Genomic DNA, 16,033 nt, shown 5'->3' on the forward strand with positions numbered 1-16,033 from the left:
ATAATGTTGATTTGGATCAATTTGAGATAACTGTTGGGAGATGCAAGGCTTTATTCTTAGATACGTCATTTGTTTTTGTTTCTGATCTGAGCTCAAAAGAATGCTGCCAGTGTTTTTCCAGCAGCACAATGTAGTTCTAGAAGAGTTAAAATAAGAAACCCTACCTGCTTAATCTGCCAGAAAACACCTAAGAGGAGCAATCAGCTCTGGGAAGAGATGCTCTGAATGAGGTATGCCTGGCTGCTTTAGGCCATGCTGTTTGTCAGTCTTTCAAAATTCAAGTCATTACCAGATGCTGATCTACTATAATATTGTGATATTTTATCTGATTACACTTACCTGATTGTGCCTTATCTGCTATTTGCCTTCCCATTCTTCCATGTATATTAAATGCAGGTGCTTTTATTATTCTGAGAGCTAGAGAGTGTTGACTGCTCTGAATATAAATGGGGATATTATATCATTAACTGGCTCCAAAAGCAGGACCATTCACTGTGTAAATCACATGCAAGGTACCTGGTAGAGACACAATAAACCATAATGTCTTGAGAAAGAAAGCAATAGGGAATGGATAAGGAGATAAAAATTTAAGGCATTGTTAAGAAAGGGTAATCTTCACAATCCTATTTGGTTCTTTCAAACTAGCATTCGTTGATGATATAACCTTTATATTAGAAACTTTCTTAAGTTTATAAAAGAGAGCCCTTGGAGGAGGCATCACAACATGGAATGCTATCACTAAAAGGATTACATAAAAACACTAACATTGGTATCCTGTGGTTTGTCTAAGTCAAGACAACTTTTCGAATGTGCCAGTAAAATCCTTTACAGGAGTACACTTTGCTTCTCCAAATATATACTTCCCCTACTTCAGTATACTCCTCAAACAAGGTGAATAAATGCCCATGTGCACTTAGCATTCCCGGATGTTAAAAGGTGAATAATTTAGAATTTCACAGGATGCAAGGTGCAGCAAATTAAGGCACAAGAGTGACAAGGTGCCTCTGCCCAGCACTCTGGGGTTACATGCTGTGCTTGGCTGCCACTTTGTCAGCTTCAGTAAAAGTTAACCCTCAGTTATTTACGTGGAAAGATTCAGAAAATCCATTTTCAGAGCAAATGTTATGTGAGAGTTTAAATGAGCCGCTGCCCTGTTGGGTAGAATATCTGATGGCCTGCTCATCGATCAGTGTGTCAAGATTCCTCCACAATGCAACAGCTGTGATTCAAACCTTTTAAAGGAGCACCCATTAGAACCTTTGCCGGAAGGAGCGTGGCCAGAGTCACCGAATAAGGGTCAGGCCTGAAGGTGTGGGACTTGGAAGAGAACAGCATGAGGACAGCTGGGCGCGTGAGGAGGTAAGGCAACCAAGCATGTGCTTTCTACCCCCTCTCCTTCCAAATGCCCCGTGTGAAGACACCAAACCACAGGGGATGGGCACCCTCCTCTCTCCTCCCACTCACGGTTATACAGAAATGCATGGGACAGCATATTCTTTCACCTGAATAAATGCAGATGTAAAGCACTTCTTTAATCAGATACTCTTTTAGAGAATATTCTGAAACTATATACTAAAGGCATACCATGAATACAGAAGATAGTCTGATAGCTTCCATAATTCCCTACTTGTACCTATTTTCTTAGGAAAGATGCCATAATTGGATTCTTATAACCTGAGTAAATTCCATTTATTTATATATAAATAATTTTAAATGGATAGTATTTGACATTATTTAGAAGATCAGTTCTCAACAAAATTGTGAGAATTGGGACCAGCATTGTGGCACAGTGAGCTAAGCTACTGCTTGCAATGTCGGCATCCCAAACCAAACAATGGTTCAAGTCCTAGTTGCTTCACTTCTGATCTAGCTCCCTGCTAATGCATTTGGGAAGGAAGGAAAAGATAGCCCAAATACTTGAGCCTCTGCTACACATGTGGAAGACCAAATGGAGCTCTGGGCTTCTGGCTTTGGACTGGGCCAGACCCAGCCAATGCATCCATTTGGAGAGTGAAACAGCAGATGAAGATCTCTCTCTCTCTCTCTCTGTCTTGGTCATTCTGCTTTTCGAATAAATAAATCAATCTTAAAGAAAATTAGTGAAAATGAATATTCTAACCAATAAAATTTTTAGTGGGAAGCAAAGGAGAATATGTCCATGATCTAGGGTAGGCAAGATTTCATAGGTCACAAAGCAATAGCATGGGCAGGGGGGAGGAGGATAAATTAGACTTAATCAAAACTGTACATATCTACTAATCAGAAGACATCATTTAAAAAAGTAAGGGGCCAGTGTTGTGACATAGCAGGTAAAGCCTCCCCTGCAGCATTGGCATCCCATGTGGGCACCAGTTTGAATCCCGGTTACTCCACTTCTGATCCAGCTCCCTGCTAATGTGCCTAGAAAGCAGCAGAAGATGGCTCAGTTCCTGGGGCCCCTGCACCCAGGTGGGAGGCTAGGTGAAGCTCCTGGCCCCTGGCTTCAGCCTGGCCCAGCCCTGGCCATTGTAGCCATTTAGGGTGTGAACTACTGAACAGAACATTCTCTCTCCTCTTCTCTCTCTGTATTTCTGCTTTTCACATACACAAATAAATCTTAAAAAAAAATAGGAAAACTAAGAGACAAGTCACAAAGGTGGAGGAAACACTGACAAATCATATTTCTCAGATAAAGAGGATAAACAAAGAACTGTGATAAATGAACAGCAGAAAGGCAAAAAATCCAATTAAAAATAGGGGCAAAAGATTCAAAGTGTTTGGTGAGGGTCTTGTGGTACAGTGGTGTTATGTTGCCACTTGGATGCCCATTTCCTCTATTGGAGTGCCTGGTTTGAACCCCAACTCAAATACTTGGGTTCCTATCACCCACAGGCCCAGTTCTGGCTGTTGTGGGTATCTGGGGAGTGCCATCAGGTGGGCAATCTGTGTGTGCATGTGCGTGTGTGTGTGTGTGCATGTGTGTTTCCCTTTCTTTCTGCCTACAAATTAAATAAATTTTTAAAAAACGAAGAGCCAAAAACACACACACAAATGTGTACACAAAAAAGTGCTCCACATTATGTGTCATCAAACAAACACATATTAAAACCACAATGAGATACAATTACACACTCACCTGAACAGTTACAGTTACTGAGAATAAAACATGGGCAGGAAGTGAAGTACCTGGAACAGTTCTGTAGGTAGGAAGGTAAAGTACTTGAAATTTTTCATAATGTAACAAAAATGAGAAAAAAGTAAGTGAATATGTATAGTAGTAAACTTCCTGTTTGGTTGTTAAGTTTCAATTATAGTTGCAGCAAAGGTTTAATTGCTCAGTTCCTAGAAATACCCCAACAAGATTATATTTACTAAGTTTCACAAAAGCAAGAATTTTTGCCTGTTTAACTGATTAGAAGCACGTAATGCTATGTGTAGCATATAGTAGGTGCTAAATATTTGTGGAATGAGTTTATCACATATAATTTTTTAAAGATTCATTTATTCATTTGAAAGGCAGAGCAAGAGAGAGAGGCACAGAGGAACAGAGGGTTCATTTGCTTGTTCACTCCCCAAATGTCCACACAGATAGGTCTGGGCCAGGCTGAAGCCAGGAGTCAAGAACTCCATCCTGGCTTTTCACATGGGTGGCAAGTTCTGTTGCCTTTCAGGGGCATTAGCAGGAAGCTGGATCAGAAGCTAAGCAGCCAGGACTTGAATTCAGTGTGGGATGCAGGCATTCTAAGTGGCAGCTTACACTGCTGTGCCACAATGCTGCCTTTTCAGTGCTTGCAGAAATTAGATGTGATCAAAGCAATGCAAGTATCTTCTATGATCCAGCCCACAAGCATTTATAAACTATGAGTGGATTATTCTGAACACTGGTTAATATTAATTATCCAAGTAAACTGACCTTAACATGACTATAGGAAATAACAGAATAGAAATAATGCTAAGAATTCGTGTAGTTTATTGACTTAGGTGGGCATCAGAATTATCTGAATCTTCTAAAAAGTGTAGGTTTCCAGGCGTAACCTCAAAGATTCCCATTCAGCAGTTCCTTAGTCTTTAAGGTCCTCACATAATTTCAGTGTGTAACTAGGTTTCCCAGTCACTGATCTGGTTCATTTCTTCTCAATTACTTCAAACGTATCTTCCCCAAAGATGGCAAGGCAAGTAATTTTTATTTAGCACCTACATACCAGATGCTGTTCGTATTATCCCTTTTAGATGTCACAGCATTTTACAATTTACATTTTGAAAAATTGATACTGGACAATCTAAAGTAATTTTATCTAAATTCAATATAACTAGAAGTAGAGGAACCAACACAGGGAGACAGGTGGGTCTACAAAGCTAACACATTACCAAGAACTTTTTTCTAAAAAGGTAAGTGGAGAAGTTACTGAAAAAAATTTCTCATCTGGCATTACCAACAGGTGTAACTTTGGTATCATTCAGAAAGCCCCTAATTTCTTACTTCAGTGTCTGGTGGTATAATCTCAGCCTCTGTGTTGTTTTAGTATCAATGGAAGAGAGCAGCTGTTCTGATTTTTTCTATATGTCTTCATCAAGTTTCTGAGAAAAAGTCAGAGACTGACTTCTAGGTCTTATCCCCCGATACTTTCTGCACTTGGAATGATCTACTTTGACTCCTCAGAGTTCTCCAAGTTATTCCTCTCACAAAATAAGCCATAGCACTTGACTGTTAAAAAACATGTAAGGAAAATTCTCACTTGCCTAGTTTCTAGAATAGAATCCTTGGTCAAGATCAGCCATCAATTGCTAACTCTTCCCGGATTATTAATGTGACTAAGTCAGGAGGGTGGAACCCTTGAGAATGGGATTGATGTCCTTGTAGTAAGAGACTTGAGAGAGAAAACTCTCTCTGTGAGGACACAGCAGGAAGTTCTCCGCTGCAAACCAGGAAGAGCTTTCACCAGGAACCATGCTGACTGGCGCCTTGACCTTGGAACTTTAACTTTCTAGAACTGAAAGAAATAAATTTATGTTGTTTAAACCAAAAAATAAATAAATAAACTTTAGTTCTCTTAAGCTGTCTTTAGGTTTGGAGGTTATGTTCATTATATAATACAGCTTGGCACACCTTAAAATATTTATTTCCTATACTGTATATTATGTACACATAGGGTTTTCTGTTAAGGATACTCAGAATTAGGAATCAGGTGTTCAGAATACAAATATCCTTTCATTGTGTGATTTCATTAACAGGGGACTTGGAACACCTGTAGTATTCTTTTTTTTTCTTTTTTGAAAGGCAAAGTGGACAGTGAGAGAGAGAGACAGAGAGAAAGGTCTTCCTTTGCCATTGGTTCACCCTCCAATGTCCGCCGCGGCCGGCACGCTGCGGCCGGCGCACCGCGCTGATCCGATGGCAGGAGCTAGGTACTTCTCCTGGTCTCCCATGGGGTGCAGGGCCCAAGCACTTGGGCCATCCTCCACTGCACTACCTGACCACAGCAGAGAGCTGGCCTGGAAGAGGGGCAACCGGGACAGAATCCAGCGCCCCGACCGGGACTAGAACCCGGTGTGCCGGCGCCACAAGGCGGAGGATTAGCCTAGTGAGCCGCAGCACCGGCCACCTGTAGTAGTCTATGTGTCAATGGGCCCCTCTTTTTATGACCTAACAGATATTTATTTTAACATAACATGCAATAGTGGCATAATACACATTTTTCTCAAATGTACCTGAAATGTCAATGACATAAACCATGTAAGCCATAGAACAAATCATAACTTTTTCTATTTTTATTGATGTAAAGAGAACAGATTTCATATATTTCATAGGTACAGTTCTAAGAAGATAAGCATACATCCCTCTCCCCTCACTCCCTCATCTGTCCTCCTTCCTTCTTTAATTATTGCAAAAACATGCTTTCAATCAGCTCTATAATCACAGGCTTAATTCACCATAAACCATAATAGTCAACAAGTAAAAAGTAGGAAGACTATAGTTCCACAGAAGTATAAACAAGGGCTAACAACAACATAAGAGGTCCATTTCATTCCTACCCTTTTTTTTTGTATCCTATATTAACTGCCACATACCAAAGAAAGCATATGATATTTCTCTTTTTGGGACTGACTTATTTTACTAAACACAATTGGTTTTCAGTTGCATCCATTTTGTTGCAAAAGACAAGATTTCATTCTTTTTATGGCTGAATAGTATTTTATAGTGTGCATATACTACTTTTTTTTCATCCAGTCATCAGTCAATAAGCATCTAGGATGATTCCATATCTTAGGTATTATGAATTGAGCTACAATAAACATAGGGGTACAGATAACTCTTTCATATGCTGATTTCATTTTGTTTGGGTACATTCCTAGGGGTGGGATTGGTAGGGCATTTAGTAGATCTATTTTCAGGAGAAATCTCTATACTGTCTTCCATAATGGCTGTATTAGTTTATATTCCCACCAACAGTGGAATCCTTGTCAGTATTATTTGTTGATTTCTGTATGAGAGCCATTCTAACTGGGGTGAGGTGAAATCTCACTGTGATTTTGATTTAGATTTATCTGATGGCTAGTGATCCTGAACATTTTTTCACATCTGTTGGCCATTTGAATTTCCTCTTTTGAAAAAAAATGCCAGTTCAAGTGCTTTGCCCATTTTTTAACTGGATTGCTTGTTTTGTTGTTATTGAGTTTCTTGAGCTCTTTCTAGATTCTAGATATTAATCCTTTATCAGTTGCATAGTTTGCAAATAAATTCTCCCATTCTGTCAGTTGCCTCTTCACTTTGTTGAGTGTCTCCTTTGTAGCACAAAAGCATCTTAACTTGTATAATCCCATTTGTCTATTTTTGCTTTGATTGTTTGTGCTTTTGGGGTCTTTTCCAAGTAGTCTTTGCCTATACCAATGTTTAACAGACTTTCCCCAAAGTTTTCCTCTAGTAATTCAATGGTATCAGGTCATGGATTAAGATCCTTGATAGATTTTGAGTTGATTTTTACATAAGGTATAAGGTAGAGTTCTTGTTTTATATTTCTGCACACAGAGATCCAATTTTCCCAAAACCATTTGTTGAAGAAACTGTCATCGCTCCAGGAATTGATTTTAGCTTGTTTGTCAAAGATTAGCTGGTTGCAGATACATGGATTAATATCTAGGGTTTCCATTCTGTTCCACTGGTCTACATTATTTATGAGCCAACACCAGGCTGTTTTGATTATAACTGCCCTGTAGTATGTCTTGAAATCTAGTATTGTGTTGCCTCCAATTTTATTTTTGTTAAAAAAATTGTTTTAGCTTTTGGGGGTCTCCTGTGATTCCATATGAATTTTAGCATCATTTTTTCTAGATCTGAGAGGAATGTTCTTGGCATTTTGACTGGGATTTACTTGAATCTGTAAATGGCTCAGGTAGTATGAAAATTTTGATATTCTTCCAATCTATGAACATGGAAACTTTTTCCACTTTTTTGGGTCTTCTATTTCTTTCTTTAATGTTTTGTAATTTACATCATAGAGATATTTCATTTCCTTGGCTAAATTTATTCCAAGGTATTTAAATTTTCTGGAGCTATTGTGCCTGGATCTGATCTTACAAGTTCTTCCTCAGTCACTGTATTATTTGTGTGTATAAAAGCTACTGATCTTTGTGTGTTAATTTTATATCCTGCAACTTTACCAAACTTTTAAGTATTCCAATAGTCTCTTGGTGGAATCTTTTCACTCCCCTATATATAGAATCATGTCATCTGCAAAAAGGGATAATTTGACTTCCTTCTTTCCAATTTGTATCTCTTTGATTTCTTTTTCTTGCCTAATGGCTCTGGCTAAAACTTCTAGACTATATTGAATAGTAATAGTGAGAGTGGACATCCTTGTCAGGTTTCAGAACTTAGTGGAAATGCTTCCAACTTTTTCCCACTCAATATGATGCTATCTGTGAGTTTGTCAATTTTTTAATGGTTGACACTGTGCAGAGTATGTTTTTGATATTAAATTATAAATCAATAACTATAATTAGAAAATATCCGTATGCTTAGAGATTACACAACACACCTCTAAATAGCTCATAGATCAAATTTAAAAACTTAGAAAAAATAACTAATTGTATTTACTTATGAGCTACAGCATGACATTTCAATGCATGTATACTATGTGTGCTGATCAAAACAGGGTGATACATTTCCATTTCTTTGACATTACTTTATGATTGGATTTGATCATAAAATATATATTCGGTTATTGTGAATTGTGGTCTCCTAACCTTGCTGTGTAACATCAGGAACTTATTACTTCAATCTAATTCTTATTTGGTAGTTATTAGCCAAACTCCTTCTACTTCACCTACCTTTACAAGCCTCTAGTAATCAATATTATCTGTTCAGATTTTTATTTCAGCTTCCAAATATGAGGAAGAACATGTGGTATTTGTCAATCCTCCAATTCCAAACATTTTGATGCAAATAATAGGATTTCATTCTTTCATATGGCTGAATCATATTCCGTTGTGTGGGTGTGTGTATTTTTATGTGTGTGTTGCATTTTCTTTATCCATTCATTTGGTGACTGACATCTTAGATAAATCCAAATCTTGGCCATTATAAACAAAACTACAATAAATATGGTGGAGCAGGTATCTCTTTTGATAAAAGGATTTTATGTCTTTGGGATCTATACCCAGGTATTGCTAGATCATATGGCAATTATATTTCTAGTTGTTTTTCTTTTTTTAAAGAAATCTCCATTTTTTTCCATAGTGCCTGTATTAATTTACATTCCCACCAACAATGTGTTAGAGTTTCCCTTTTCCTACGTCCTCACCAGCATTTATTATTTTTCGATAACACCCATTCTAACAGGAGTGAGTTGAAATCTTATTGTGGTTTTGAGTTGACAGACAATTCTCAAAAGAAGAGATACAAATGGCCAAGAACATATGGAAAACATGCTTGATATTCCCAGCCATCAGAGAAATGCAAATTAATACGTTCCTCTTTACAGAGTACTCCAACCTGCTACATAGCCCTTCCAGAAGAGGCCCATGTCTCTTAAGACACAAGCACTCTATTTACCACCTTAAATGATCACAACTTCCTACACTTAATTCCATTTCAGTGTCTCACACTTCTCTTTCATTCTAGATATCCCTGCCCCAGGAACTATCAGTGTGCACATAATGACTTAGGCACTGTGCATATTAACAACTCTGGTAACAATGTGTAGGATCTTTTGATTAGCAAATGAGAAATGTCCAAATAACAAAAATGGATGCTTTGTCAACCTTTCTGAGTTTCAGACTTCCCAACTATACAAAAAGAAGCAGATTCCATAATCCATATAATCCATATAATCCCTTCCAGTCAAAATTCTGATATTAGACAAAAACATGGTTTGGTTTTTGAGAGAGCCCCAGCTCATTTGATTCTCAGGATAAAAGGTGATGCCACTGGAAAATCAAGAAGTGTTTTCCGGGGCTGGCACTGTGACATAGTAGGCTAGGCCTCCACCTGCAGCACCAGCATCACATATGGGTGCCAGTTTCTGTTCCTGCTGCTCCTCTTCCAATCCAGCTCTCTGCTATGGCCTGGGAAAGCAGAGGATGGCCCAGGTGCTCGGCCCCCTCCACCTGCATGGGAGATCTGGAAGAAGCTCCTGGCTCCTGGCTTTGGATTGGCCCAGTTCCAGCCATTGCAGCCATATGGGGAGTGAACTAGTGGATGGAAGATCTTTCTCCGTCTCTCCCTCTCTATGTCTGTAACTCAACCTCTCAAATAAATAAATAATCTTTTTTAAAAAAGAAGTGCTTTTAATAATACTATTTGTATTTATTGAAAATTGGGCTGAGGGCTAGGTCAGAGGGGTTACCCATATATATAATGGGTACTCAAAACTAACATTCATTGAGCAGTTTTATAATGTGCTAGGAGACTATCCAAAGAACTTGACATGTATTAACTTATTTAAACTAACAACTCTTTGAGGTAAATGCTATTACTCTTCATCTTATAGATGAGGAAACCAAGGCAGAGAGAAACTTGGATCAAAGATCACAGGGGTTGCAGAGCCAGGTTACAACTCAAGCGGTTTGACACCAGAGTAGAAGTAGCATTTAGATGAATCCTAAGAAAAGCATCCAGTACCTGAGGACTTTTCCAGCATACACTTTAATGATCTGGCAAGAGGTGGCAAAGCCTACCCCTTCCTGCACCTCTGGAGGCCATCATTACCAGATCACAGCACTATGGGCAGGGTGTCAGAGCAGTGATGCTCAGTTGCTGACCTGTGAGTCTTCATCAGTCTGCAAAAAACTCTTTATCTCTAGGGACTCACTGAAATCCAAGAGTCTGGATTAGAAAACACACAGAACATTCTTAAAAGTCAAAAGAAGTTGAGTAGCTATTTGCTTATAGACTAACTCATCCATCTAGAGATTGATCTCTGCCAAATTCTCCGAGAATCTGTTTCTCAGTTATTTATGAGAAGCTGTGGCATCGTGTTTCAGAAATTGCCAACCAGTCAGCACTGATGGCTATGTATTTTTCTTGCTCACTCAGTGGCAAGAAACATATATAATAAATTCTTAGGAACTTTATCTCTTTCAGTTAGAGTCAAAATAACTGCTGACTCAGGGATTTGCTACAAAAATCTATTCCTGGGTAAAAGGGAGAACTATTCTTTACAGAAAAGAAGGATTTCAATACTTCAGTGTTTCCAACAAGAACAGAGAGGAACTATGGAGAAGTAAAATAAGAGACTGTGGCCTATGATTAAGAAATTGTCTCTTAGTATTTTTAAACTATTTTAAATTTGTTATCAAAGGAAAGAGAACAACAGATTAACTGCTCATGTGTCCCTTTGATTAAAAAATTTTTAAACTTCTTTTACTTTTATGGTTGCAGATAGAAGTTATTAACCATCTGCCTTTGTATTATTTAAACAATATACAAATAAACATTATTTTAGTACCAGAAGACAGTTATTCACAGAACTGTACATTTATACCCAATAATTCTTCTTTGCTGTTTAATAAGAGCCAAAAGCAACCATCATTTCAATTCTTTTTAAAATTTATTACCTACAATTCTAACAAAAACAGATGATAATACAGTATTTCATTGCAAATGAAGAAGGCCTTAACGATATATTTTAGAATGTTCTGGCAGCATCAATTATCTCCTTCTGAGGAAATAGTAAGAGGAAAAAATGACAACCTAAATCACAATTCACATTGTTAGAAGAAATGAGAGTGGAGTAAACAACTAGCAGGTGACAGTTCCACTAACTAATGCTCTTACCTAAACGAGCATATCTTTTACATAAGAACAGAATTGGAATAAATGACTTAATACTGTACTTCTCTACTTCTTCAGAACACCGGGATGAGTAGATTATACAAAAGTAAGCGGAAAGACAATCCTTTGCTATGTAGAGCAGAGAACAGATGAAAAGGTAAAAGAAGGTGGAAAGACAAGCGTAAGATCCCTGAAGGTGAGAGAACCATCCTAGAGAAGAGAAGTCGGAATATACCAACCAATGGAAAATCTTCATTGAGGACAAACTCAGGTGTGCACTGTAATCAAAAATTACACATTTCTTTTCACCCTCCCCATCGATCCAAAGTGCCCCTCTAATTTGCATGGAGTTTCCTCTACCATTTTCTCCCTAACTTCCCTGAGACTGCACTCCATGTTTTTTTTTTTTTTTTCTAACTATCTTCCCCTAGACTAGAGCAGTAAGCTCCCTCCATATTCCACCTTCAAAGTTACACATTTAATGATAAATTGTAACACTGCGTAGGTTTTTAGAAAGAACCCATATCAGTGTAACATGGGGCAGATAACAAAATCGAATGTTTCCAGCACTATGACGTCCTCCTCACGCCCCTTTCTGTGCTGCTCCTTGCATTCAACATTAGATTTCTGAGATTCTTGCAAACGACACAGAGCAAGGCTTTGTTCATGTTCACTGCTATTTAACATCCCATTATATGACTAGGCCACAATTTAACTGTTCACTCTACTACTGATGGACATGTGCAGTGTTTGCAAATTTTTGCAATAAGAATACTTTTAGTATGAACATTTTCATATGCCTTTCTAGCTCAAAATAAACAAATTTCTTGGGGGCGGTTGTTGTGGTGCAACACACTAAGCTGCCACCAGTGTTTGAGAGGTAGACTTGCTCACATTTTAAATGTTAGCCATTCTGATGGCATTTTATTGCCATTTCATCATGGTTTTTATTTATAGGGCCATGATGACTGACAATGTCAAAAATCTTAGTATTTCTTCTCTTTCAGGAACTGATTCATCAGTCATTTCCCTCATCTTATAAACATAGTTTTCCTATTCTTGAAAAACAAATCAGATAAGAAATAAACAAAACCCAAAACACTCCCAGAGTTTCTAGAGTGCTGGCAGTATTCCATTTCTTAACTGAGATGGTAGTTATAAACCTGTTCAATTTATACTAATTCTTTAAGCTGTTTCCAGTTTATACACTTTTCTATACGTGTGTGAAATTTTTGAACTTAAGAAAACTTTTTTAAAAGCTGGGGTATGCTGGAGCAATTTTCTAACAGACTAAACCGCTCACAGATAAAAAAAAAAATTAGATAAACTCTGTATAAAATAAAAGAAACAAGTACCTGAAGGTTCTGGAGAGTAAGCCACAGCATGTGGATTGTGGAGCACAGTAAAATTTAGACAAAGGAGGGCCAATGCTGTGTTGTAGTTAAGCCCCAGCCTGAGGTGCCGGCATTCCATATGAGTGCTGGTTAGAGTCCTGCTCCACTTCCTATCCAGCTCTCTGTTAATGCAACTGAGAAAGCAGCAGAAGATGGCTCAAGTACTTGGGGCCCTGCACCCATGGGAGACCAGGAAGAAGCTCTTGGCTCCTGGCTCCATTCTGGGCCTGGGCATTGCAGCCATTTGGGGAGTAACCCAGTGGATGGAAGCGTGCTCACTCGCTCGCTCGCTCTCTCTCTCTCTCTCTCTCTCTCCCCATCTCTGTATCTCTGCCTTTCAAATAAATAAATAAATCTTTACAAAAAGTTTTACGCAAGGAGAGTATCACATTGGAATGCCTCATCTTTTGTGGCTTTGGCCTGAAAAACAATCTGTGATTCATGCCAGCTGAGTTCCCATAGAAAACATACCACTTTCTGGCTGCTGAACAAGACAGAGCCAGGGGAAGCCTCATACTCTGCAACCAGAGAGGGGTAATTCTAGAATGAAGAGGGGTAGGGAAGGGGTTCACACGTTCTGTACATAAACTCTTCCCACGTTTCTGACTGACCTAAACTATGTATGTATTATGTGCGGTAGAGGGACAGCATTAAACTTGAAGACAGTGCAGGAAATGATCCAATCTAAACAGAGGAAAATTATTAGAGAAATAAAACAGCCTCAGGCACCTGTGCAACAATATCAAATAGCCTGATATATGAGTAACTGGAATCATAGAAGAGGAAAGAAAGAATAAAGCAAAAAATGTGTGAAGGTAGCCAAAGAATAAGACCTTACAAACAAAGAAACAACAAACACTATGGACTTCTTACAATAAACTGTGAAGGCTACAAGACAGTGGGACACTTTTTGTGTATTGAAAGAAAAACAGCTAACTTGGGGCCAGCGTTGTGGCACAGCAGGTTAAGCCACCACCTGGGACACAGGCATCCCATACGAGTGCTGGTTCCGTTCACAGCTGCTCCACTTCCAGCCTGTTAATGTGTCTGGGAAAGCAGAAGATGGCCCAAATGCTAGGGCCGCTGCATCATGTGGGCAAACAGAATGGAGTTCCAGGATCCTGGCTTTGGCCTTGCCCTGCCTTGGCTTTTGTAGCTTTTTGGTGGGCAAACCCACAGAGGGATGATCGATCTCTCTTTCTCTCCCTCTCTCTTTATGTTTCTCTCTTTACTTAGCCTTTCAAATAAATTAAAAATAAAAAGGGTAGCAGGGCTGGTGCTGTGGCATAGTAGGTTAAGCCATTGCCTGCTGTGCCAGCATACCACATGGCTACTAGTTCAAGTCCCGGATGCTCCACTTTCAATTCAGCTCTATGCTATGGCCTAGGAAAGCAGTGGAAGATGACCCAAGTGCTTGGGCACTGCACCCACATGGGAGAGCCAGAAGAAGCTCCTGGCTCCTGGTTTCAGATCAGCATAGTTCCAGCCATCACGACCATTTGGGGAATGAACCAGTGGATGGAAGACCTTTCTTTCTCTCTGCCCCTGTCTCTCTCTCCCTGTAATCCACCTTTCAAGTAAATTAAATAAATCTTTAAAAAAAGGGGGGGGGGATGAGGTGGGGGCAACTCAGAAATCTATATTCAGGGAAAATACCTATTTGGAATGAGGCCAAGTTCAACTTCCAGTCAAGATGGAATAACAGGGACTAGATTTCCTCTTAAACCTGAAACAACTGAAGAACAGGCAAAATATGTGAAGCAACAGTTTTTTTTTTTAAGATTTTATTTATTTATTTAAGAGGTAGAGTTACACAGAGAGAGGTAGAGACAAAGAGAAAGAGGTCTTCCCTCTGTTGGTTCACTCCCCAGATGGCCACATGGCTGGAGCTGCGCCGATCCAAAGCTAGCAGCCAGGTGCTTTTTCCAGGTCTCCTGCGCTGGTGCAGGGCCCAAGCACTTGGACCATCTTCTACTGCTTTCCCAGGCCACAGCAGAGAGCTGGATTGGAAGAGGGGCAGCCAGGACCAGAATGGGCGCCCACATGGGATGCCGGTGCTGCAGGCAGAGGATTAACCAAGTGAGCCATGGAACTGGCCCCAAAGCAACAGTTTTGAAAACATTGGACGTTATACCATTATGCAACAGAAGACAGTGTATTCCTTTCAAGTAAGGGAGAAAAAGAAAAAGAGAAAACAAGGTAAGTACTATAATCATTGTTTTGAGAGAGCTCCCAGCCATGAGCAGAGAAAGGAAACCTGGGCAGAGCACAGGTCACTCGCTCAGTTGAGAAAATGAAGCCCAGAGAAAACAAGGCAGCTAGATTTCTCAGAACAGTGTGGCAGGCATGAGAACGAAATGGAGAGAGAACTATGGAGATCTGCAGAGCATCCCAAGTATTCAGCTAAATATTGAACAAGGCGCACAGCTAAGGCAAATACCTGAGGCCCAGGAGAGAATCGCCATAAATGAGACGAACAGTGCTCAGCACCCTCAGCGTCACACCAGGCTGGGTGTAGTACCTGCTCACCACAGCCGGCTGGAAGGTCTCGGGACTGTCATGTGTGTTAAGTACACACAAGAGTGTTTTGACCAGTATTGTGGAATAATAACCCTATGGTAAGCACATCACAGCACTGCCCAACAAATCAAACTACAAGTAATTTATCTGTACCCCCTGTAAAAAGGCACCATGACTATTTATATAAATAAAAATATCCAGCACCCAACAAAGTAAAATCCACAATGTGTGGCATTCAATCCAAAATGTCCAGAGTGTGTAAAAAAAAAAAGTGGAAAATGTGATCCACCAAGAAGAGTGACATATATCCATTGAAACCAACGTTGATACAGTTGTTAGAATAGGAAGAATATTAAAAAATAGTTATTCTGGGGGTGGTTGTTGTGATGCAGTCAGTGGGTTAAGCCACACAAGCATCCCCCATCATCCCATACTGGAGCGCTGATTTCAGTCCCAGCAGCTTCACTTCCTATCCAGCTCCCTGCTAATCCACCTGGGAAGCAGCAGGTGATGCTCAAGGACTTGAGTTTCTGCCACCCATGTGGGAGAGCCACATGGAGTTTCTGGCTCCAGGCTTTGGACTGGTCCAGCCCCAGCTATGGCAGCTATTCAGGGAATGAATCAGTGGATAAAGGTTCCCTTTGTCTCTCTCTCGCCCTTCCTCCCTCTTTATCCCCCATCACTCTTTCAAATAAATAAATAAATAATTTTTTAAAAAGTTATTCTAAGGGCTGGCATTGTGGTATAGCAGGTAAAGCTGCTGCCCATGATGCTGGCATTCTACATGGGTACCGGTTCGTGTCCCAGCTGCTCTACTTCTGGTACAGCTCTGGGCTAATGGACTGGAATAAGTAGCAGAAAATGGCCC

The 16,033-nt window shown here is 39.7% G+C and overlaps 1 protein-coding gene across 2 annotated transcripts in view; it reads right to left on the minus strand.

The window, feature by feature from the left end:
* CAAP1 (caspase activity and apoptosis inhibitor 1) overlaps nucleotides 1–16,033 on the minus strand; it is a 134,131-nt gene that overhangs the window by 21,246 nt on the left and 96,852 nt on the right. The window contains exon 6 of one of the 2 annotated variants that reach the window (XM_089317984.1): nucleotides 3,115–3,176. The exons of the other annotated variant lie outside the window; for it this stretch is intronic. Coding sequence (XP_089174110.1) covers nucleotides 3,130–3,176 — 47 coding nt within the window. The 3' untranslated portion in view covers nucleotides 3,115–3,129. Of the gene's footprint in view, nucleotides 1–3,114; nucleotides 3,177–16,033 lie in introns of those variants that run through there. 2 annotated transcript variants of the gene reach the window in all.

This window comes from Oryctolagus cuniculus, chromosome 1 (assembly GCF_051225735.1).
Source record: "Oryctolagus cuniculus isolate XC-2025 breed Fujian yellow rabbit chromosome 1, ASM5122573v1, whole genome shotgun sequence".
Taxonomy (NCBI): Eukaryota; Metazoa; Chordata; class Mammalia; order Lagomorpha; family Leporidae; genus Oryctolagus; species Oryctolagus cuniculus.